Source organism: Falco naumanni, chromosome 12 (genome assembly GCF_017639655.2).
Source record: "Falco naumanni isolate bFalNau1 chromosome 12, bFalNau1.pat, whole genome shotgun sequence".
NCBI classification, from domain to species: Eukaryota; Metazoa; Chordata; class Aves; order Falconiformes; family Falconidae; genus Falco; species Falco naumanni.
This window is the reverse complement of record NC_054065.1, coordinates 28,041,705-28,066,667: the sequence shown is the minus strand read 5'-3', so window position 1 is coordinate 28,066,667 and position 24,963 is coordinate 28,041,705. Positions and strand designations below refer to the sequence as shown.

Below are 24,963 nucleotides of genomic sequence, written 5' to 3'. Positions count from 1 at the left end.
GAAATCTGCCTGCATCCCCCCCTTCTTTGGGGGCTGGAGCTCAGGGCATTTCAGCTCACGTCATGGCCCATGTTGGAGAGCAGACTAGTGCAGTCCCAAGATTTCTGGGTTGCCTCCTGAAGCAGAGAGAAAGAAATCAGACTCAAAACCCCAAGTACTAGAAGCTGCTTTGTTTCACTCATTGACATTACTTCTGCGTTTGGTGTCTGTGACCCAAAATGCCTCGAAGCGGACTGTAAACGTAGTGTCCTGGTTTAAATCCCTAAAAATTTGCCTTCCAATTGTAGAAGAGGGTGTGCAGCAGCCTGGGTCCTGTGAGCACCTCTATCTACCAGTCTAAATAAGCCACACTGGAAATAACTGGGACTTTACTATCTCCTGCTGGTCTGAGCACCTGTGTTGCTTCCCACCATGCCCTGTGGCAGGGACCCGGCTTCCCAAAGGACCCAGGGGTGCAGAACATCCCTCAGGAGGACCTGGCAAAGCCTACAGCTCCCGTCTCACCTTCCCGGCATGTAAGAGCACGGCTCTCGTGTGAAGGTTGTGTCTTGCAGGAAGGCTGCGCCCTACCAAGCCGCTGCCCAGCGGGGTGCTTTGTCGGGGGTCTTGGCACCTCTGCCCTATCCTAAACTGCATCTCTGGCATTCAGGCTGCTGAGCTGGGCTTCAAATCAAGTGACCAGAGACTGGTGCAGTTGTTTGGTGTCGAGAAGGGCACATCTTCTGGTTTCAGAGGGCACGTAGGAGCTAGCAGCAGTTTGGCATTTGCAGGAGCAGCGTTGGGAAGGCTGGAGGGGGTCCTTCCTCAACAGCAGCACAAGAAGGAGAAGCACTAGAGCCAGCACAGGCTCGGGAACCCACATCCCCAACTTGTGCTGGAGGAGCCAAGGAGCAGAAATGACGTGCTGGACCAGAAAGACGGTGGTGAATACTCTGGAACTGGGAAAGGGATCAAACGCAAGTCTCCAGATGGAAATGGAGCAGTTTCCATCAAAGCTGATGACAAGTTCCCTGATATGGGGTCAGATCCTTGGACAGCACATAGCGTTTCTCAGCTGGATGCCTGATCTGGCTGCCTACAGCCCTGTGCCCCAGTGTGTTGCACAGATGGGCTGCAGCGCTCCGGCACTCTCCTCACAAATCAGCTCACCGAGGCCCGCTTTTGGCTACCAGCAAGTGTTTTTATAACCTGCTGGCTTTTAAAAGCCGGTTGTTGAGGAAGAAGCACTGTATGGCTTAAGTAGCAGTCCACCAAAAGCGATTAGCTGTTTCTGAATTACTCACTTTACCTTCTCCAAGCTGAAAATTGCTTAACAAACCTTATTTGTATGTACTTAATGAATAACAAATGCAATTCCAGAGATCTGGATCAGTTCCCGCTCAGGAAAGTACGCTGAACATGTCTAGTGCTGGCAGTTAGTAATTCAACCAGCTTTACGGGAAAGTCGGTTGTGGCTGATCTGCATTAGGAGGTTTTCAGCTTTACTGCAGTAAAGGCTCTGCCTCAGGAAGAAGAAATGCCTCATGGAGGCAACCACAGCTTTGAGGCTCGGTTACTCTGAGCTCCAGCGCAGGCATTGCCTTTGCGCTCACTTGGGCTTTTTCAGCTCCTTTCCTTCTTTGCCAGGTTGGACCGGGAGGTGTAACGCTGCCTCTCCCCTCCGCAGCGATTAACCCTAAGTGTGGCTCTGACGTGGATCCCACGCCGCTGCTGCGCTCTGCTTGTGCTTTGGGGGCGAGGACATTGCCAATGTCCTTCTCCGCGCTGGGTGACCTCTGTGCAGCTGGCTCCCACAGCCACTCCGTTTCCTTTCATTGTGAGAGGGGAGGTCAAGCCGCAGGACTGCTGCTCGCTCATCTGCCTTCACCACTTCCAGTTCTCCTCGCCTCCATCGCAAGCAGGAAGAAGGAGCCTGCAACAAGCTCCTGGTTTTTTTTCCAATACACTGGAATATTTTTTTCGATGATCCCAGCAGATGTTCCTGGCTTTCAGGCGTTTTTACCGAGGCCTCTTCTATCGCACATGCTGATCTCTTGCAGACGGCAGAGAAGGCAGTAGCTTTATCTCTGTGACCCTCTACCCCACATCTTTGGTATTGGCGGAGCTGCTCCCTGGTCCCACTGGAGAAAAGGGCATTCCCCACAGCACCAGAGGGGAGTGGCTTCTCTCCTGCAAGAGGCAAAATCCTTGCTGGCTAAAATGAGGCTGTTCTGAAAAACAAAGCATCTGAATTAAAAGAAATAATGCACATATCAGTGTATTTTTTTTTCTGTCTGTCTAAATGAGATGGAGACCTTGGAAAATGGCAGAAGCTTCTACACCTCAGCCATCAAAATGATTTATCTAATGGGCCTTGGGGGTGTGGGCTAGAATTGCTAGGCACTCAGAAGCGCCTTTCAGTCATCAGACTGTATTTCCTTATATTAACTTGAGTAAAGTCAGCTGTTCGGCCTCACTTTATCTTTTCTCAACAACAGCCACGGGAGCCTGAGTGGCATTGCTGCTACCAGGTTTTGGGGAGCCGCTGAAATTTTTATTAAATGCCTTGTGTGACCAAACCAAGTAATGCCCTCTGATCCAAAGCCTTCCTATCACAAGCTGCTCCTCTGGCCAAAACAAGGCTATTTAGCCGTTGTGCAGTACAGAAGCAAATGCGTCGGCAAGGGGACTTTGCATAGGAGGAAGATGATGTAAAATATGGCCTGTCACTAGCTGCCAGCATTAGGGTCAGTGGTCACAGCCTGGTGCACGCTGAGGCAGTCACTGGGCTCTTTTTATTGCCGCCTGGATGGAGGCAGAGGTTCAAGGGGCTGAGAGATGGCGAAGCTGAGCAGAGCATAACCCCAGCTCTGCAGCACGTTAGTGATTGCGCTCCAGAGCATGTCATGGGGGATTTTTCTGCCGGGATCCAGCATTTTGGTTGCCCACATGCCAGGATGCGGCGGGAGGAGGCATTCCGTGGTACCAGCCAGCTCTGCCGCGCTGCCCTCGGCGCCCAGCACAATGAACAAAGCTGGCCTCCTCGTCGCGGCTGGAGTGACAAGGTTTTTCCCAGTCAAGGGAAACAATCATCACTAGGGAAACCTTAACTACTTTTTAAAGACCAAAAGAAAACACATTCATTCTTTTAAACATGGAAAACTAAATGGCCTCTTTTTCCTTGGCTGCGTGTGCAAGGCCGCGGAGCAGGCTGACATGGAGTGAACTCTGTGGGCCAACGCTCCCCCCGCTTATTTAGTTATTAAAGGAGAGAGCTCTCCGGCGCAACGTCTGCCCTGCTCAGCTGCTCGCCACATTGTTTTTTAAACAGCAAGGCTGTGGACATGAGGAGTGACTCCGCGACCCTCCTACTTGTGAGCAAAAATTCCCGGAGCCCTTCTGAGCTGCGCCAAAAGCCCCTTCCCGCGGGGCCCTGGCAGCACGGCCGCACTTCTCCTTTTGGAAGAGCTGGAAGTGAAAGCACAGAGCGGAGCAGCCCGCTGCACCTCCCACCCACGCTAGCCCCATGGGAGGGGGTCTGGGGAGTCACCCTGGCGCCCGAGGAGCGAGCGAGGGTGCTGGGCGCGGGGCAATGCTGGCGCGGTGCTGGTCCTGAGCCGCTGCGCTTGGCGAGGGGTGGGCAGCCGGGGATGTGCCGGTGGGGCTGCCCGGGCAGCCGGGTGTTTCAGTTCTGCAAGGAGCGCCCAGGGTGGTTGGATGTCGGTGTGCTACAGCAGCGGGGCTTTCTCCGAAGTGAAGGGAAAGCCAGGGTGGCACTTACACAAACCCCTTGGCTGCAGCCACCCTACTGCAGTCAGGAAGCGGGTGGACGTCGGTGACACCTCATAGTTTTCCTCCATCTCTTCTGATCTTAGGCTATTTCGGGATCTTCCTGGGAGAAAGGGGCTCAAGTTCTTTTCAGAACCGGGAAAATTGTTACTTTAATGTTGCTCCCACTCTTTCCCATCCCCTGACCCAACTGTGTAATCTTGCCTCTAACAGTGCGCGCTCTAGTTAATAAAAAGCACTGAAATACAGGTCCAGCTCCCACTATTTCCAGGAATTTTTGGTCCCATAAAACCATAGGAAACCATAATTTCAGCAAATTAAATCAGTTACTGCATATCTCTCTGGCTGAATGCATGGAAAGGGAAGAGCACCCCACTGGCTCCCTGCACGGGGAGTAACACCGGTCACATTCCACCAGCGTCCATGCTGGGAAAGGGAGGCAGCAGCCAGTCCCAGAAAGGCACATCTCCAAGCAGACGTTAAAGGAATGCCATGTGCTGTAGGGAAAGTGTACAGTGAGCGCTCATCAGTCACTTTTTGTTTAATCTAATTAAACACAATATATCCTCTGACCTTCTGGGTTGGCACCAAGTTCTCCTATGTTGTTCTTTCCATATGAAGCTCTATTGACAGATGGGGAAACCCTGGAGTTTGCTTTAAGCTTCAGATAAGTTAAGTTAAACATGCAACAGATAAAATTGTTTTCCCAGCACTCCTCTCCCACTAACCAGTTGTGGGTGGTCGCTGGGAGGGCTTAACTCCTCTGGCCCATATCCCACTCCTGGCTGGGGGCACCACGCTCCGTGGTGAGCGAAAGCAGTAAGAGGGCAGAGGCAGAAGCAGAGTGCTGCAGAAATCCTTGAAAGTTCATTTTTAGAGCTGGTTCTGACAGTTGCTCAGCTTCATTTCCAAGTGACCCACAATTAGAGAAAACAGTGCTGTTCCTCACTAAATATATTTTCAGAGTTGCTAAATATTTTGCTACCTAACAGCTAATCAGTTGGCATTTGCTGATGCTGACACAGGTTTTAAATCAAAAGTGTTGAGTTGCATCAGGCACCTCATGTGTATTCCCTGCTTATTCAGGCTACGTGCTGTTGCTGTGCGTGCAAGGGCACAACGGGTCAGCACAGCTTCGTGAGTTTTCTGGGGGGGAAAGCAACCACAGAGCTGGGTTTTGGCGGAGAGCAGGGTGCCAGGGTGCCACAAGCAGGCACTGGCTTTGATCATGCAAAAAAGTTGAAAGCATGCTCAGCTTTCATCGTGACAATCTGCGTGCTCACTTCCTTGCAGGCAAATGAGAAGAGCACGTATCTGCCCTTCACCAGCATCACTTGGTAACGCCACCTGAAAAGCTATTTTTTCCAGTATGGTGAAAAATCCTTTAGTCTGAGGCTGGGGAGCAGTTGCAGGTAACTCTTCCATGTGCTTTACAGCTGTGCCTGTGCTCCTGGACTAAATAACTTCTTAAAATACAAAGCCAAAGTTTCAGAGGAGCCTGGAGGCAATGCCCTTACGGTTCCTTACAGGCTGGGTTAAAGATTTCTTTCCTGTAAATAGCTGTAATACTCCCTTTGATATTCCTAGTGCCGGGCAGGGGGGGAGGCAGCAGCCAGCCAAGTGCAGAGGGGCTATTCCCTGCGCGTGGCCGGGGAGTCAGACTGGAGTGGTGTCAGCCTCGTGGCTCTGATTTTCCGTGGCCAGCTGCAGAAGCCCGACACAGGGGTTGGCACAACTGGGATGCCAAGCCGTCAGCTTTGAAATGTCTGAACGCATGCTGGTGTTTGAATAAATGCAGCTCTCTTGCTGGAAGCTCTCAGCCATCCCCAGTGGCTGTGAAGGACCCTACCGATGGGTCACAGCCACGTAACATCTCTCTTGAAGCTGTAGGGAAAAGTACAAAGGATGACCTTTTGGAGCAATTCCTTTCCTGGGGAGAATTTTATCTTCAGGCAGCGGGGGTGGCAGGATTGCTGGGGGCATCGACCAATGTTGCTTCTCCGTGCTCCAGCCTCCGTCTCTCCTCTGCAGCAGGTTGGCAGCCCCAGAGAGCCGGCAGGTGAAGTCTTGCAGCTCCTGGTTTACTAGGGGAGCTGCCCCTTGCAAAACTCACCGCCTTTTGAGCACTCCCACAACAGAGCAACAGGGTACTTTGTATAGATAGGTACACCACCCAAAAAGTTGGTTCCAGCAGGCTGCTCTGCAAAATGAGCTGGGCAGTAACACCCGATGGGCTGAGGGCATGGGAGAGCTTCCTTTTGATGCAGCAAACTTTTCCTCCTAACGATGGGAGGGGCTCAGGCATAAAACAAAAATCCAACAACTCCTGAAGGAACTGCAGATGGGATGCTCTCTCCTCTCTCCTGCAAGTGCCCCCATGAAGCTGGTGGGGAAGGGGCTGCATGAAACAGAATTGCTGGTGATCCCTGTGGTGGCAGCAACTTGCCTTGCTATTTCCAGTACGTTGGGGGTGACTGGAGATGGATGAAGCCGCCTAAAACCTCTCCATTAAACAAGTCCTTAAAACACGTCCTTAAAATGTGGGTTGGCAATGCCTGGCCAAAGGTGTGCCTGAACCCAGGTGGTGCCTGGATGAAAGAGTTTCCCTAAAGGGATGGGGACGTGCTGCCTGTTCCTCGTGCAGGTGTGCTCAGTGACCAGCTTTCTGTCTTGTGCAGCTCAGCAGAAGGCTTGCTGTGGTGTTTCGTGCCTCTGGAGGACTCGGGGCCGTTACCCTGCGCTGGGGGCAGTGCCAGAGCAGGGGGAAGCCGGGGTGGCTTGCCCTGCTTTGGGGGCCGCTTGCCTTCATTCTGCCTGTGCTTTGAAGTACCTCAAGGTTTTAGCCATAAAGCTCTAACCACCGAAAAACAAAATCTTGGCTTGGGAAGGCGCGTTGCCTTGGCGTGTTTACTGGGACTGAGTGACTTATGATGCTGTGCCGTAAGTGGGGGGAGGACTTCTCCTACTTGCTTTAGAGGACGTGGGTCACACTCATCTGGAGTCCAAACTCCCTCGGAGACTTTTTCTTCCCCGCTTTTTTCATGACATCAGCCAGGACTTGGATGTTACTATTTTAAAAATAAAAGGAGGGGACACCCACCCACCCCCTTCCCTCCTGCTCTCTGCCAAAAGGAGAACAAAGAACAGCTAAAGCACACAAGTTCTGGCACTCTGTTTGGAAATAAAAACATTCATCCTCATGTCAGGTAGGGAACTGCCCGACCCCCCTGCCAAAGCAAGCAAGCCGGGCGGCAGAGCAAACCCATGGCACAGAGGAGCCTGGGCGAAGGGGATGCCCGGTGTCACCCCGTGCTTGGGCAGCTGCTTGCCAAACTCCTGCGCCGCTGTACCAGTGCCAGGGCACGCCAGGACACTGCCGGCCATGGGCAGTCATCCAGGGAAGGGCCACCCTGCTGCTCTTCGGGACGAGAGGTGGGGAAGGACCTTTCTCCTTCCCCTTCCCACCCACGGTGGGCAACACGTGGGCAGCCCCTGCATCTCCATGCGATGTGTCCCCGCTCCCCAGCGAGGCTGGTGTGTGGCACAGGGGTAACTCGATGTAATTTCCGTGCTTTAGACACTAACATCTTTGTCTGGCTTCTTCCTTGCCATTTAAACATGTCAGCAGTTCCCAGCACGGATTCCTGTGCCGTGAGTTCACCCCCGACAAGCATCCAAACTGCAAGTCGGGGCCACTGGCTCTTCCCCGCCTGTCTGCAAAGCATTACTGAAACAGGGGCCGGTTCTCCAAGCACGAGGAAGAGATTACTTGGGCTTTCTGGAAGGCTCCCTCCTGTGCCTTTAGAACGGAGCAAACGAGGATAATTTTATCTGTGGGCCTGCAGCTGAACCCAGTAGCTCGGAGCAGCCAGGACTACACTGTCTGTTTGTCCCAGCTCCTGCAAGAAGGCATTTTTCCATTGTCACTGTTGTATATTGTTTGCCTGATTTGTTTGCACCGTTGCCTTCTGGGGCTGAGATAAGAGGTTGTCCTCTGCCTTTTACTAGCGGCATGTTCCCCCAGAACAATCTAGGGAAAAACTCTCTCAGGAAAGAGCCTTCGAACAAGGCTTTCATATGTCCGATGCAGCCCCCATTACAGTCATGTAAATAGTTTTGCGCAATCTGTCTGGTCAGAAACACAACATGTCAGAAGGGAATTGTTCTCTGAAATGTAGTTACGGATGGGCCAAAGCAGGCGGATCAGCTGCACGTGGGTTGCCAGCTTAATGGACAAAGCAGCTACCCTTCAATGGGAACAAAAGCCAGGCGGCGAGCCAATGTGCGCTTTGCGAGCCTCTCTTGTTCCCCGTGGGAGCTGGAGTTGAGTTTTGTGGCCAGGTAGAAATCCCGGGCTCCCAGCCCCGCTCCATCTGCTGTGGTGCAGTGCAGTACCCAGGGATGGGTTAATGTTCCTGCTGCTTCTGCAGAGGGATGCAGGGAGCAGAGCAAGGCGATGCGGATGGCTGGGCTCTCTGCAGCAGAAGGAACCAACTGGAACAACACTGTGAGGCCATCCACTTTAGGGAAGTTGCTTGTGATTTTTGAATGTAGAGTTGAGGTCCAGCGGCTCCAGCTTGGCACAGGGCAATGGGAAAGGAGCAGATTCTCTGTTCGCTTCCATCCTCTGCTGGCTCCGGTGCCTCGTCCCCTGTCCAAAACAGCTGTGTGCTGCCTGAAGTGGCTTTATGGACAGTAACAGCTTAAAACACTGCATTCACCTTCATGATTTTTTTTTCCCTTAGAGCAAGTCATGGCGGAAGATCAAGAATATGGTGCACTGGTCCCCATTTGTGATGTCTTTCAAGAAGAAGTACCCTTGGATCCAGCTAGCAGGACACGCAGGTACAGAGCATGGGGAGGGGCAGAGCGGTTGAAAGGCTCTTCGTTATCTCACATTAATGGGCTTTGTTGGCCACGATTGCTTCTGACTGCTGCATGTATGTCACAGATTTCAGCTCCCACATCTCTAGCCCCGGAGAGTAACTTACCTAAATGCTAGGGAGGATGCTGTGAAGGTGCAGCGCTCTGTGCTTTCAGTCTCCCAGGACCAGCAGGTACTGCTGCTGCTTTTTTCTCGAGCAGCAGAAAGCCGAGTCCTTTGCGTGAGACCCATGCCTTCTTGCTTCTTGCTGATCCACAGCAAAGCAGGTGATGCTGCCCAGCTCAAAGATGCCCCATGCATGAGCCTAGAGACAAAAGTGTGAACCTACCATGAGGCACGCAGAGGCTGTGAAGCAAACGTGTTGGGTGCTGCAGGGCAGGTCTCTGCCACGTTTAAGGTGTGACATTGCCTGCCATAAACCTCTGACACTACGTGTGAATCTGGTAGTCTGGGCAATAAGTCCCAGCCTGTGAGGACTCTCTTGGGTATAGGTGTAAATGGAAATGCTTCCAAGGTTCTTGTTTGGGGAAGGCACAGCATCATCCCCTGTCCAAAGCAAGTGTCACATTGTCCCTTGTCACCCTCAGGTAGTTTCAAGGCAGCGGCCAACGGCAGGATACTGAAGAAGCACTGTGAATCAGAGCAGCGCTGCCTCGACCGCCTTATGAATGATGTCCTGAAGCCCTATGTTCCTGCCTACCACGGCGATGTTGTGAAGGACGGGGAGCGATACAACCAGATGGAAGATCTGCTGGCTGAGTTTGACTCCCCCTGCGTTATGGACTGCAAGATGGGGGTCAGGTGAGTGGCCTTGGGGGCATTGTTTGAGTTTTTAAGACTGGATACTCAAAGCAAAGGCATCTCCTGGGTAAAACCCTCTGAAACATGCAAGGAGGAACACCAGACTCACCTGTCTTCAGGAACAGCTAAGCCAACAGCGTGAGGAGCAAGCCGTGGGGAAGCCCAGGTATGGGAAGGACACACCAGGCTCTTCCCCTCTCTGTTTGTTAACTGTTCTGAGTGCTGGGAAAGTGGTTTGGTGCAGCGGAGGGGACAGCACTCTGTTTGGGTTTGGGTACACCAGAACAGCGCAGTAGCTTTTAGGAGGATGGCAACCTGCCCCTGCCTGTGGTAGGAGTACAGAGCCAAGGGGTAGGGAGCAAAACGTGGGAGATCCTGCCCAGCGCGCCAGGGGAGAGAAATAAAGACACTTGAATAGCACAGCTTTGGTGACCGAGAAACTTGCCCTGTGCTCACGCTTTGCTCTTGTGCACACTTCAGAGATAAAATGTGTGTGCTAAGTGGTTTAGTGCCTCTCACGTAAAGTTCTTGAAACATTTCCTAACAGATGAGCAACACTACCCATGTCCTCCTTGAGAGCCATCTACAGATACGCCAAGATCCCCGGCTGCAGCCACTTGGCCAGCAGCAGGTTTTGAGCTAGTGATGCCACAGCTGACAAGGGCATCCCAGAGCAAACGTGAGCAGGGCTGGTGACTGTAGGCATCTGCCAGTTTTGGAGCGGCCTCGGGCCACTGCTTGGCCCTGGGTCTGCTGCAGGCTGGCAGCGGGGCAGGTCGAGACCCCCCTCGCTGGCTAAGGCGCAGCCCAGACGCAGTGGAGACGCTTGCGCTGCTGGAAAAGCTGATGGTTTCTGTGGGAGGAAGGAATCTCTTTTTTTTTCCCCTCCTGAACTCCCGATGTGAAACTCGAACTGGCGGGTTGGGCTGTCGGCAGGGAAGAGGCGAGGAATACTTTCCACCGGAGGGGTGGAGAGAAGGGCAGGGGGGCCCCAGCGCAGCCACGTGGCCCCGGCTGGCACACACTGTGCTGCTGCGGGAAGGAGACAGGACCCATTCTGGACCCATATATGACAGCCGCCAGAAGAAAACTTGCTGGTCACGCTGTCTGGGTGCTCCTGCAGCTGTCTCTGGGAGGAGGAAAGCCTCCTGCGCAAAAATCACGGGTCTGGTGATTTGTGCAACTTGAGTTTTTGGAGTTAAGACAGGCAGAGCAGGCAAGGGGGCAAATGTGCTGGGTATCATCATCATTAAATAAGATGGTGCTGTGGGAGGAGCTGGTGAGGGAAGGTGATTTGGGCTGATGCTGGGGAGTGGGCCATTCCAGTGGCCAGGAAGGAGAGGCTCTGGCAAATAAACTAAACCTCAGGACTATTAAACCTGGCCTCTGAGCCAGCAGCTTGCCGCCAGGCAGATACAGGTTTGGTTTTTTCATGGCAACCTAGCTTTGGGATGCGGCAGCCTCCCCCAGTCATCCCTAAACAGAGCTGTCTTTCTTAAGCCCTGGTGATGATGGTTCAAGCCTGGAGCAACGCAGGGGGACCAAACCACAGACATAGATGATCTGTCATTCTCATCAAAAGGAAATGTAGCTTTCTGAGCAGCACTTCTGAGCACACCACTGCTTTATTTTGCTATTTTATTCCGTCTGCCCCAAAATCACGGGTTTGGTGATCTCACCTCAAGCCTGTCATTGCTTTTATCTGCAGTGTTTTTCAAAGGGGCTGGTGCCCTGGGGATGTCTGCTCAGTGATCATATGCCTGCTCTGAGAAAAGACACCAGTTTGCCTTGCTAAGCCTGTGGGAAACACAGGAACACCATCCCACATAGTCTGCCTAGCATGCTCCTTGTGCATTGTGCTTGGTTCTGGAGGTGAGCCACACGCACAGTGCTGGGATTTTGGCACAAGGGACATGAGGAGAGGGCACGGCACCTCTGCAGAGCTAGGCATGGCTACTGGGAGGTGTAGAGCAGTTTGGGTTTGGGGGGAAGGAGGTGGTCGATAGGGTCATTCCTGTGTCGTTTCACTGGGGCATCTCACCCAGCCTGGTAAGTTGTTTAGAGAGAGCCTGAGCACTTGCCAGGTTGAGCTACAGCAGGTTTGGGAGCCACAAGAGGAGTTATGTAGTGGCTTATCACTGCTGCAGGAAGTGTACTTTGTGGATGATTGTTTTCTGCATGCCAGAGTGCAGAAGTTCTCCATCGGTGTGCTCTGGCAGAGAGTGGTGCTCCCCTGAAGGATGCATAAAACTAAGGTCTTTACACACTCCTCTGTACCTTCCATCCTCCTTTCTTCATTCTGGCCGCACCTTGCGGTCCTGGGGGGATGGTAAACACCTGGTCAAGGCTGCATCCCTTCCTCTGCTCCATCCTGTACAGGAAGCTTTTGCTAGATTAAAGCAGACCTATATAAAGCAAAACCAGCAGCAGAGAAACAGCCCTGTGTAAAACACCCCTGTTCAGCAGCTGGTGAGGCACAGCCCTCGTGGTGCACAGGGTGAGGCGATGGGAAAGCGTAGGAGAGGCACAGGAGCAGCTTTGGCAGCAGCCGCCCACGTTGGCCAAACCTCGGAGGGAGCAGCAGCTAACACCAAGGGCTCAGAGGCAGCAGCCTCCCTCTTGCCTTCAGCTCAGCCGGACCCCAGAGCATGCGGGCAGTTTCCTGGGCACATCTGGAAAGCCATCTTCAGCTTGCAAGAGCCACTAAGTCACTGCTCAGCTTTGCCGGGTGCTGGGGGACAGACCCCCAGGACCAAGGAGTGGCCGTAGGAGGCACCTGTGAGGAATAATCTCCCTTGTTACTGCCAAACTGGTCGTGGTTCCTTGATGAACTGAAAAGACATCAGGTGCTAACGGAATCAGGATCAATTCACCTGCAGTGAGGTTTGCTCTATTATTTCCTATGCTGCCCTGCTCCATAGGGATCAGCTGTCTTGGATAGAGCTGATTTCTGTGGCCAGGGCTGTCTGTGGACATGCAGCACCTGATGTGGTAGCCCTACAGCCCTGCTAACGTTCCCTCCCTCACTCCCTGCAGGACATACTTGGAGGAGGAGCTGATAAAAGCCCGAAAGAAGCCGAGCCTGAGGAAGGATATGTACCAGAAGATGATTGAGGTGGACCCTGATGCCCCCACTGAGGAGGAGAACGTGCTGCGGGCAGTAACCAAGCCCCGCTACATGCAGTGGAGGGAGACCATCAGCTCCACGGCCACGCTGGGCTTCAGGATCGAGGGGATAAAGGTGAGGCTGCTCCGGGTGTGCAGAGCAGGGGGAACAGCTGCTGGGAGCATTTGGTAATCAGACTCACTCACAGAGGTACGCACACAGCAGGCTGGTGGCAAGACCGTGCCACATCAGGGCATCACCAGTCCCTGCAGCTGAACCACCCTCATCAGGGAGCTGGCCCACAGCAGCACCGCTCTTCTGAGAGCACAGCTGAGCTCAGGGCATCAGTGCAAGAGGACGGTTTTAGCTATAATCTCATTAAATCAGCCACTTGGTTGATCTCCCTGACTGCACAGCGCCATCCTCCAGCTTGAAGACTCAAATTAGTTGCTTGCTTTTGATAACTGCTGTGCGGCTAGGCTGAGCCATTAATCCAAATTCCAGCTTGAACGTGTGCCGATCCGTGGTTGGAGCTGTGAGTTTAGCCACAGTTGGTAAGGAGGCTGTATTTATATCCCTGCCTGGAAAAAATCAGCAACGGAGCCCTATGAAATGGGACAGCCACAAGCAGCAGCACTTTCTGCCGGCACTTGCGTGCCTGTAACCTGCTGACTGCGCTTGCTTCCAGCACTGCTCGTGTTTTTGGAGATACCTGCTGGGATGCTTTTGTGTCCCCATGAGATCAGCCAGCCCAGGAGCTTTTTTCCTGGCAAGCAGGCTTTGTGGCGAGGGAGATGTCCAGCATGGCGCTCGAACAGAGTTAGGTCTGTGAACATTAGCAATGGCATATGCTTTTTGATAGCCAGTCAACATGAATTAAACATAATATCACACTTGAGCTAAGGATTTCATCACATGCCTGGACATGGTGTTGGCTTGGCAGCCGAGGGGAGCTCAGCCAAGTTGTTCCCGCAGGAATTCAGGTGTGGGGCAGTGCTGGGGGGCCATGCGGTAGCTCAGGGCAGCCACTTGCTCTTAGTGGAAATGATGGCTTGATTTCTACATGTCTCTTGGTTGGAGGAGTTTCTTTCTTTTGATCACAGATGTTTTTTCTCCTCTCTGAGTTGGGTGGGATTCTCCCAGAATGCCCATCTCAGTCTCCGGCCTTAAACTTCTGCACCGCTGCTGACTGGAGGTAGCAGTGTCAAAATGATACAGTTAAAACAAATTAAGCCATTCCCTGAAAAAGCCTTTGCACCAGACTTTGTAGACTTTCCTGGTAGTGTTCCCCTTCACCTCACCAGTCAAACGGCAAACAAATGCAGATGTTAGACCATGGCTTTAAAAGGTGATCAGCACGAGTGGGTCGCTCAGAGCCGCTGCTTCTGATTACCCCCATACCAGATCACTGGTGGGAAGGGACAAAATGTGTGGGGCGAAGCCCAGCAGAGCATGTTGCACACAGGGGGAGGGTACCTTCTTCGTTCAGCTGTTTCATGGCCAGAAGAGGACAGTGCATTTATCTCTAACTCGACTCTCAGAAACCCAAGGAGCAGCCCTTAGGTTGAACCCCTTCAAGGGTTTTCTGGCAGGCAATGCGAGGCACCCCTGCCCATCCCATGCCCCTGCCTGGGATGCTGTGGGTCATGCTGCCCTGCAACAGCTTTTTGTGGTGCCTGCACTGGGTCAGGACACTTGCCTGCTCATGCAGCTCTTCCCTGGTCTCCCCAGCTCTCCCAAAGACCCTTTGCTGCCCTGGGTGCCACACACACGCTGTGAGCTGCTCCGGCTCGGGACAACCCTTTGCCTAGTTCCCATTGCTGCTGTTTTGCATTCCCATTACTGCTATTTTGCTGGTGCTTATTATAAAACTGAGGCTATATAAAAAGAGTGGGCCAGTTGGGACCAAAGCTCCCATGTACTGTTTCTTCTCCCTGCTTTCTTGCTATAATCAGGAATGTTTTTCTATTTATAGTCCAACATGATATATCCTTGGCCTCCAGCGGTGCTTCTCAGCCTGTGATCTGCGGACGTTTAGGGGGCTTTATGGCAAAAGCAGGTCGTATGTGACCCACTTAAAATGAAAAATAAATAAATAAAAAACAAACAAACAAAAACCCCAAAACAAAAAAAAAAAAACCAGTCCAAATTGTATTCCCACACAGGCCAGAAAACACTGTGGAGGGAAATGAAATCCGTAAAGGAGTGGTGAGAGTGGCACCTGTTTTAGCCAGCCAGGAGCAATCTGCTGTGTGATGCGAGCAGTGGATTTTTTCAAAGAAGTGAGGCAGCCCTTTAACTGAAAAATGTTGAGAAGTGCTGGCCTCCAGGAGTAATTATGCTGCTGCTGCTAGAGGCTGACTAATTTGATCAAGGCTCTAATTACTGTAATTCTCCTTAAATCCCTCAGCTTCTGGATTATTTTTCCCTAAGCTAAAGCATTAACAGTTCACGCTGGTTCCCACCTGGCTTTTTTCCTAGCAGGGCTGAAGAACTGGTCGTGCTGTGCCGTATCCCTGTATTTGCCCTATTTCTGGGGTTGAGCCTCCACATTAGGGAAAGCACCTTCGGTGCCCTGGGCTGCTACTGAGTCCTCGGAGGAAATTTCAGGAAAATATTATTTAATGACAAGTCTCCCCATGCTTTCTTTCCTGCTGCGCATGCTTCCCTGGAAAGAGCAGGGGTGAATCTGCCCTGCCCCTCGCTCGTGGCCAGAGGCTGATACAGGACAGCACCTTGCCATGTGGGGGAAGGGCAGGATTTGGCCCGGGGTGGGTGGGCTGGAAGGGGGCACAGGGAAGGAGAGGAGCAGCACCAGCCTCTGGGGCGGCGTGGGCAGCTGAGGCGAACAGGCCGCTCAGGGTTGCCAGTGAGGATGGGGACCCTTTCCTGGCTGAGCTCTCGCTTTCCCGGGTGGCCTTGAGCATCTGGTTCTTCCTCTTTAAAATGGAAACATTCCCCTGCGAAAGGAGGTAATGACACTCATCTAACTTTCTGGAGTAGCTTGAAACCATTAGAAAAGTAGCTATTAATAAAACTGGCATGCTAAAAGTAATACAGGTAATCCCTGGTGACCCAGTTGGGGCTTACTGGAGCTCACTGCAAGAAGTGTCGCCCCAGAGCTCCTGCTCTGGTCTGGGTCACTCCCCATTGCCTGCAGCAAGACCGTGGTGGGACGGTATTCCAGGGTCCCAGAACCAGCCCTAAAAACCCTCACCTGACTTTCCCGAGATGGGCAGCTGGTGAGCCCCATCCGAGGCCGGACACAGTGCTGGAGGGAGAGCTGGCTGACCTGAACCCTGCCCCAGTGACGCCAGTGCAAACTGGAATGGCTGGTGGGGCGGAGGTTGCGATATGCCTTATCAGCCCCCCTCACATTTCTGCTGTGTGGAAGCCAGCCCCCTCGGGGCTCAGACACCTGTAAATGTCATGGCAGTTGTCAGCCCCACGGCAGCAGCGTCTGGCTGGGCAAGGAAACGGCGGGAGGCGGGTAACGGTGGGAGCAGCGCTGCGGGTAGGCTGCTTGGCTTTCCTGAAGCCTAGATTGCCTTATCTGAAAGGCCATCTGTGATTTTCATTTATTTTTAGGAGCACTTAGAAGTCCATCTCCTTTCTTGGATGCTTTGTGGAAAGCTGTGCTCTTTACATGTGGAATCAGTGCTGTGGCACTTCTCCAAATTGATATCTGTCATCCCCCGGGGAGAGGGTGGGTTGAATTCTGAACTACCGCGTCAGGGCTCACGTGACAAGATGTATAGCAGCGTAATGCTCTTCCCCTATACATCGCGCGTATGCCGCCAGAGCATCCTCAGTAAGGCCTCCTGCCTGCGCTGCCGCAGCCTGCTGCCTCCTGAGACACAGCCACAAGCAGAGAGCCTGGCTCTGCTGGGTCCATCGGGGGGACGGCTGCTACGGCAGGGAGGTCTCCAGCGAGAAGGTAGTCCCTCACCCCTACCAACGCGTGCTCTGCCAGCTGTTAGCCTTCCTCTTGCATCCTGTGGCAGCACGGTCGGTGCTCAGGCTGGGTCCAGGGTGGTTTGAAGCTGGGTGCATTGGTTGAACCCTGTGCAAACAAAGTTTTTCCTGGAGACTAAGACCTTTCACGCATTGCTTTTGTTATTGCCTTTGTTAACACTTGCGCAAAACACAAGCTGGAACTTGGAAGTGCACTGTGTGATTCGTCCTAAACTGTACCTCAGCTGTGGGTTGGATGCTGGGCTCACCTTGCCCAGCTCTCTGTAGTCTAAGCACTCGGCCTTCCCCCAAGCTGATCTGGCCACCATGCCCACAGCCAGCCCTCTGTCCAGGGGGATGCACGTGGCCCCATCCCAGGACACTTCCCTGGATGGGTCCTAAAGTCCCGCCAGGGCACATAAATCTCTGGGGCAGGTGATTTCATTGTGCTGTCTTCTTTCCTCCACTTTTGCGCTGCTGCTTCATCCTTACTTCATCTTCTCCAGCCCACGGGATGTCTTTATGGCCTCTATCCTATTGCTTTGTTGTGTGCAAATGAGCTGTCTGGAGCAGCAGGATGAAGCTCTGCAAGCGGAGCTGTGAGCAGGAGCACATGTGGTTTAAAATAGCCCCTGTATCCAGGAAGCGAGCTCTGCCTGCCCAGCCTGCAGCCGCTCCAGACAATGGACAGGCTGATCCGAAAATCAGAGCCCCAGCAGGACCAGGGAAATGGGGAGCGACCTACAAAACTGCCCGGAGGTTTGGCCAGTAGCCTCTGGGTCAGGGCTGCATGCTGTCCCTGCAGATGGCCAAGCTGTGGCATCCCAGTGGCAAGCCAAGTACAGATGTGCCTCTGGGAAGAGGTGGAGGAGAGCACAAGGCTGCTCCCTGCATCTCGGTGCCAGGCTGCTGCCTTTGGGGGTTTGCTGTCCAAGGGCTAGCAAAAGGACTAGTGAGGCAAGACAGCTGTGGGGCTTGCTCCTTGCCTTCATCTCCTTGCTGCAGTGGCTCATGGAGAGGGTTTTTTCGTGTGTTCCTGAGATGCTGTCTCCATCTACACTCAGTTTTGACCTGCTATGGTCAAGTGTGCCACCCAGGCAGGGGTGCAGCCTGTGCTCAGCCCCAGCAGCGATGGGAGGCCGTTTGGGCACAGTGTGGCCAGAAATGGGTCGTCTCCAGCCTCTTGACAGCGAACACCAGGTCCATGACAGGTAGCTTGCCAGTGACCTTGGCGAGCACGTGATGGTGGAGACTTGCCATTTGCACTGGGGGGCAATGCAGCAGAGCTGTAGGATGATTTGGGATGTGCAAGGCAGAGAGCTGCTGCCCCTGCTCACCCCTCCTCCATAGACGAGTCCTTTAGCTGCCAAAAAGGCTGGTCGCATCCTGCTCAGGGGCATGCGTGGCTGCTGAGACACTGGTCCTGCCCTGGCTCCCTCCCTCCCCATCCCGCTCACTGCTCTCCCTTCTTTTCAAGAAAGAGGACGGCACTGTGAACCGGGACTTCAAGAAGACACGGACAAAGGAACAAGTCATGGAGGCCTTCAGGGAGTTCACCAGAGGAAACCGCAACGTTCTGGTGAGTGGGGGATGCCGGGGGGGCTCCCTGCTCTTGAGGGGCTGCAGCGTGAGCAATCTCTCTTTAAAAAGCATTAAAAATGGCAAAGAGAAGCTTCGTCCTGGCACAGGGGTAAGGGGAGAGCAGTGGAGGGCTGGGAGAGGACATGGTTGTTGCAGCAGCACTGCTTGAGCCAGGTCCACGTCTGATGAGGATGCTCAGGGGTTGGCCCCAAAACCCACTGCAGAGGCACAGCCGTGTTCTGCCCCCTCGTCCCTGGGGCTGACAGCAGCGTCTGAGCTGCTCTTTCCCACAGTATGCGATGTGGGGGGCTCCGGTCCTGGCAGAGCGGGCTGCCCTGCGCTCAGTCTCGCAGGAAGGGTGGCCAGGGCATCCCCCTGCCTGCACCAGGCACCCTTCGCATGGGCAAGCCACAGCTGGCATTTCCCAAGTTTCTCTATGTTGCCAGGAGAATTTACACCAGCTGTGTCAAATATCCTATTTGAAAAAACGCTCCCATTGTCCGGCTTTAAGCTTCACTCCATGAAGCCTACGAACGCAGGGCTCCAGCTGGAGTGGCCCTTGGCACTGTCTCCTTTAAACCAGCCATGCTCACTTGGACAAGAGTTGCCCAGGCATTACTCCTGGATCTGAAAGTGAAGTCGCCTGGCTGCATTTTATCCCCAAAGATCTTTGAGCACCCTCACACCATCATGCCCTGGCTCTGGACAGGGCTTCTTGGCCAAACCATTGCAATACAGTGACCCCCCCCCCCTCATCTCCCCACACAGTCAAAGTGTGAAAATTTAGGTGTGTTGTAGCGGCTAGATACCTGCTGTGTGTGTTCCTGTGCAGATTACCAAAGGGGCCCCTGAGAACCTTTAGTGCCTTCCAGCAGTTTGCAGGGATGCTCGAACTGGCGCGTGGGTCTTGACCTGCATGCTGACTAGTGTGAAAGCCCTTCCACCTACGGTACCGGCTTTGCGGAAGTGGTGATACAGAGTTACAGGAGTGTCTCACAATGCTTAACTAAGTGATGAGATGAAGAGTTGACCTATTAGAAAGAGTGCAGGTGAGAGAAAAAAGCAGCTTGGCTGCACGTGCCCAGCAGCAGCCGCTGAATTAGCTGTTCCCTCCATGGGAGCACCACGGATGCGGTGGGGAAAGTCTGTAGAAAGCACCGGTTCAGCAAAAGCAAATGTTCTTACTAAGTTTTGGAAGCCACAGGAACTCACAGGATGCTGTAGAGGCCAAAAGGATAAGTGAATCCCAAAAGAGGGGACACTCTCCCGGGGACATGTCTGTGGGAGGATGCTGAGAGCAGGGTGGCCGAGGGACACCCTCAGCATCTCTCCACACAAACATGGTGTCATGGATGCAGTGCTGGGAGGGGTGACCTCCCTGCCCGCCCCCCGCAGCACTGACGGCTTGGGTTTGTTTGTCTTTTTTGTAATTCCAGAACAGTTACCTTAACCGGTTGAAGGGTATCCGTGCAACCCTGGAGACATCCCCGTTCTTCAAGTGCCATGAGGTAATACTCGTGTTTAGATAAATCTGCAAGGAAATGCAAACAGTTTAATCTGAGCTTGTCCAAAGAAAGAAGAGAAGTCAAAGTCAGAGGCTGTACATTTCTACAATTTTGAGTTTATTTTCACATTTTTATACACCTGTTTATCAAATACTCGTGGAAATACAGCTGATGACTGAAGTAATGTTCATGCATCTGACATGGGCTCAGATATACTGAAAACCAATGTTCATACAGATTAAAAGTGATCTAGGAGGAATTCAGTCTGCTTAGGGGTTTATATGACTGGGGAAGATCCCTAGTGTACCAGCACAGTGTGGGTTTCTGGAGAGAAGCGCCTGTCTGAATGCACATGGGGTATCATTTGGCTGCCAGTTGCTCCCTGTGATCAAACAAGGCTTCGATGTAGCCATGAATTACAGATATCCCAAAACCGCCTTTGCTGAGCTGGTTGGGGCACCACGTTGAGGACTCTTCCCTTGGAAGGGCTTCCCTCCAGAAATGAGTGTCCATGAAATCAACATTTTCTACAGTGAAAATTCAGTTCTGGTGGGAAAACAAAGAGGAAACGCTACATTTTTCAGCTGTTTCAACAGGAATTGGAACGCTCCGTAATTTAATGAAATCATTTTATTGATTTAGCGTTGGCAAAGAGTGTTTGCTATTGCATCTACCTAACAAAACATGAGAGCACGTGTATTGGCATTTGTTGTCTGTGGGCAAAAGAGCCTCGTAGGAACCCTCGGCTCAGAGGGAGCAGGAGCCCCAGCTCCAAGAGCCCACTGTCCCTCAGCCAGAGCCATGTGAGCCACTTCAGCCCCCGCTGCACACGGGGGTCCTGCCAGGAGCCGGAGGCAGAGGGGGCCGTGCCTCCCGCTGGCAGCGCCTGTAAGGCGGTTGGAAGGGAAATGCTGAAACCGACGGTTTCAGGTCAGCTCAATGTGGGAAACAAAATGCTCCCTGAAACCAAGTGCCAGGGTTTTGTTTGAAAACACAGAAACAAAGCAGCCTTTCAAGGAGTTTTTGAAAGGAGTTTCCACTCCTTAAAAATTAAAAAGCAGCAGCTTTGACTTTCCATCCCACTTCGAGACCAAGTGCAGCTGCAGGTCTGCCAAGCTCGGCGTGTCCCTCTGTGGGGCCCTCGCTGGGCAGGGCTCCTCCGAGGAGCTGCAGGAAAATTCGGCGACCCAGGACAGGCGAGCGAAGAACGTCAGCAAAAGGCTTTTTCTTCAAGCTAAAACACTCCATCCTGGCCAAGAGAGGGCTTTAAGAGCTTAGAAGAAGAGCTAAAAGATAAGCATTTCTGGGAAATAACACATATCTCTGGACCTTGGACATTTTCCCAATGCACTGGAGGAGGAAGTCTCCTCAAAAATGTAAATTCATAATAGCTTTTGCAAACAGTACGTGCTTCCCATTCAAAACCCTCATCTAAAGGCAAACCTCAAACTAAATCCTGCTGATAGTGTGGATGTGGGAGTCCCCAGTAACATCTAGTGCTGCTGTTTTGGAGGCTGACACCAGCAGGATGCCCCTGGAGCTGTGCTCCACGTGCCGGCACAGCTTGTGGGGCGCTCCTGGCTCTCAGCACGCTGTGTCCTGTCCGCTAACAGCTGTTGTGCTCTGGTCACCAAGGTCCCTGTTTGTGATACAAGGGCAAGTGAGCTCATAATCCACCAATTCATGCACGTCGGACTTTGGAAAGCAATGATCATTTGGGCCAGCTCTGAAGCGTGCCCATTGGTGCTTTTCTGTAGTACCGTCTGCTAAAATCTTCTGACTGGAGGAGCAGATTCAGCAGAATCGTTCACGATGATGAATGGCCTGACACCGATATGTGTTCCCCAAGCACCGGGAAGCCACGGCGGAGCTGCTGCTGGGATGGGGCTGTGAACTGGGATGGGCTGGGGTCTGAGCTGGGAGTACCCATCTGCTGAGCATCTCTCTGCTCCATGGGTGGTGAGCACCAGGCTTGTGGGATCTTGTCCCACTGCAACAGGCCTTGAGAATTCCACTGTCAGAGGTGTTTGATGTGCTTCACCTTCCCAAATGCACCCGTGGGCTTTCCCCAGGCTTGTTCAGACCAATACTTGCTGCAGGATTTTCCCAAAGGCTGATCAGGACATGAGAGACCCCTTCAAAGCAGATGGGAAAGGAAATTCATGTACACACGCCTCTGTAACTTGCCTCCCCAGAGCGCTGTGAGGATTTTCTGGGGGGAATCTGGGTGCAATTGCGCAGCGTTTCAGGGAAGAGACAGCATATTGCAAGCAACTTGTAGTTGGAATGTACCTATCCCTGTGGTGACATCTGCATAGCTGCTGCGTGTGAGTAGCACAAGCTCGTCACAAAGAACCGGCCTTGGAAAAAATCCCCATCTGAGGGCTGAGACGATTCATCTCATTCCTTCCACGGGGACCTCGACTCAGTTTCCAAAATGACATCTCTGTCTTTCATGCCCATGTTTCTCTGATCCTCTCCTTCTGCCAAGAGCTGGGATTTGTATGAGTAAATCAGCTTGTCTCAATACCTAATTTGCATGTGCAAACACAGCCAGCAGCACACAGAGCTTGCTTTCGCTTGTGCAAGACCGCAGCGTCACCTCTTGCAAATGCAGCCTGAGATAAAGTGTCTGAAAGCCCCAGAGCTGCTGAGAATGAGCCATGGGAACACCACTAACTGGTCTCTCCTCTCTGCAGGTGATCGGGAGCTCCCTCCTCTTCATTCACGACAAGAAGGAACAGGCCAAAGTCTGGATGATCGACTTCGGGAAAACCACCCCGCTGCCAGAGGGACAAGTTCTCCAGCACAACGTGCCCTGGGTGGAAGGGAACAGAGAGGACGGCTACCTCTGGGGGCTGGACAACCTCATTCAGATCCTGACAGAGCTGTCCCAGAGCGAAGACTTGCATTAAAGCCGCGCGTCCGACTCTGCCACTACCCTCAACCTGCCCCTGACTGACTCTTCTGAACTGCACTACAAGACACTTTCCAGCCCTGGCCCTTCCCATTTGAAAGCTATACTCTCCCTATTTAATGTGTTTTTATTGTGGTTTTTTTTAGGTTGTCTTGGTTTGTTGGTTTTTTTTTTTTTTCCCCTCTCCTTGTAAATAGAGAGCTAACCTGCCAGAACAAAAGCTGAACTTGAAACCTTGGCTTCATAGAGTCAGTGGGAGCACGTGGCCGTGCCGGCCGGGAGCAGCCGGGGGGTTGCCTAGGCAAGTGCATGCTTTGCCTATCTGCTTTTGTTGCTTGCACAGCCTGATTTTAAGAGGGATGGCAGAGGAAGGACCCTCTCCCTGTGCTGAGATTGGTAGCTTCATCTCAAAAACACTCAGTGGCCTTGCCCAGGACCCTCTGGCAGCCAGGGTGCATGAGCAAGGCCTGGAGACAGCGAAGGGTACAGGGTGGGAGCCCTTTAGTTGTCTTTGCCAGCACCTTTCAGCCTAGGGAACTGGCTGTGCTGAGTCCTTAAGAGATGCTAGAAGGGCAGATCGGGGTGTTTCTTTGTCTTGAAGACATCCTGTAGAGGTTGCGCAGTTATTTTCGGGTGGCACTGGAGGGTAAGGGTTTTCCTCCTGCTTGCAGGGCCATGTGGTTGGGCACAGGTATTTACCATGGCTGGGTGCTTCCCACCCACGTCCCCCACGCTGGGTGCACTGGTGGAGTGTGTAACACTTCAGGATCCTCTCTAGAGACCAAGCTACCCTGCTGGGAGCTGCTTCCAGCCCTCCTTCGCTGGCATCTCCAGCCCTCCATGGGGAGTAAATACTTTGGGCGGGGTTGGGGGAGAGAAAAATAGCTTATAAGGGACTACTATGAGACCTAAAGTAGCCATCCGGGTTGATCAGTCTTTTTCAGCAGCAGCTGAGCACGTGTGTAGAGGTAGCACCACTGATGCCCAGCCGGCCCCGGGCAACCCTCCCACCTGGAGCATCTCTGCGGTTTTTATCAACAGCAGGCAAAGGATTACAGCAGCAGAGCAGCCCTTGGGGTTGCTCGTCTTTGGCAAAGCAAAGCTGAAGCTGGGCACCCCCCGGCCTTTCCTTTTTTTCCCCTCAGAGCTGGCTGACTGCTGCTGCTCTCCGACGCCGGCTTCCCAGCCTGCTGGGGCTGTGTGGATGGCCGCTCCTGCAAAAACACCCCGTTCCCTATTTAGGGCGGAGGCTATTTTTTAACTTCCTGGAACATTTGAACTAAGCGCTTGCCGGAGGCAGAGCTGGTGAGCTAAAGGTCAGCCATCGAGGGAAGCGCCAGGGCAAGCCGGGGGGTCCCCCATGTTGAGGGCAGGAGTGTGCAGCGCAGGCGGCGGTGCAGGAGCTTGGGCAGCTGTGAATCCATGAAGCCCTCACCTGCTCCGTCCTCCAACCCACCATCTCATCTCGCTCCCCCGGAGCGGTGCTCCATCGTTGTAGGTCCAGCAGCCTCAGTGGGGGAGGTCTTCTCCTGGCAGCAATAAGGGGGAGGAGTTGGCCATTGGACCATCCAGCCTCTTTCCTGAGGACTGAAGTCTCCTAAGGTTTTTCACAGTGAATATCTCACCGGACAGATGTCCTTAGTTCATCTGACGCCATTGTAAATGGTTGCACTGTTTTAGCTCCTTGCCAGGCTTTCTAGAATAGCCCATGTGGAAGTGCCTTATAGACTTGCCTCTGTTCCATTAGTGTCATGGAAAAGGTTGGGGTTTTTTTAAGTTATATTTATTTTCTTCCATTTTAATTGCACAAAACACTAAAACTTAATGCATGGAATCCCTCTTTTTTTTTTTTTTTTTTTTTTTTAAACTGTGTTTTTAGTTTTTAAACCATCCCTTTTCCAGCTTTGGAGAAAGGGTGTGAACAGATATGCATAGATACGTACCACTTACCGCTGTACTTTAGCTTGGAACTGCTCTTATGTATGTATATTATTTTTTAAGCCTGTTTATAAACCAGATTCCTTGCTTCGTGGCTTCGAAAGAAGCAGATTGTTCTTCTCAGATGTCTCATGCCTTCCTGGAGGCTGGAAGGGTTGTTGTGAGGGATTTTCCCTGCTCCCACCACCCCTCTCGGTCATTGAGTAATACAGAAAAAAAAATACGAACCGGTCTGAAACACCAACGCACCGTGCCTGTAAAAAAAATCCTGTAACTTTGCAAATAAAGGCATATGGGAAGCATTCACCTGGTGTACAGCCTGCGTCCGCCTCGCGCAGCTTGCAGCAGCCTGAGAACAACGCAGGAGCCAGCTTTCATGTCCGTGATGATTTTGGGGGGAATCGGGCTCCAGCTTTGGCTACCCCAGCATGTGCCGGGAGTAGTGCTGCGTAAAAGCAAGAGCAGGGAAAGATCCCGTGCCGGGGACAGATCCTGGCAAACGGGCACT

The 24,963-nt window shown here is 52.8% G+C and overlaps 1 protein-coding gene across 1 annotated transcript in view; it reads left to right on the top strand.

Annotated features, from left to right (window-relative positions):
* ITPKB (inositol-trisphosphate 3-kinase B) overlaps window positions 1-24,759 on the top strand; it is a 70,399-nt gene extending 45,640 nt beyond the window's left edge. Inside the window, exons 3-8 of the mRNA XM_040612217.1 lie at window positions 8,514-8,613; window positions 9,241-9,454; window positions 12,491-12,695; window positions 17,992-18,093; window positions 19,532-19,603; window positions 22,300-24,759. Coding sequence (XP_040468151.1) covers window positions 8,514-8,613; window positions 9,241-9,454; window positions 12,491-12,695; window positions 17,992-18,093; window positions 19,532-19,603; window positions 22,300-22,515 — 909 coding nt within the window. The 3' untranslated portion in view covers window positions 22,516-24,759. The remainder of the gene's footprint in view (window positions 1-8,513; window positions 8,614-9,240; window positions 9,455-12,490; window positions 12,696-17,991; window positions 18,094-19,531; window positions 19,604-22,299) is intronic.
* Window positions 24,760-24,963: the final 204 nt, after the last annotated feature.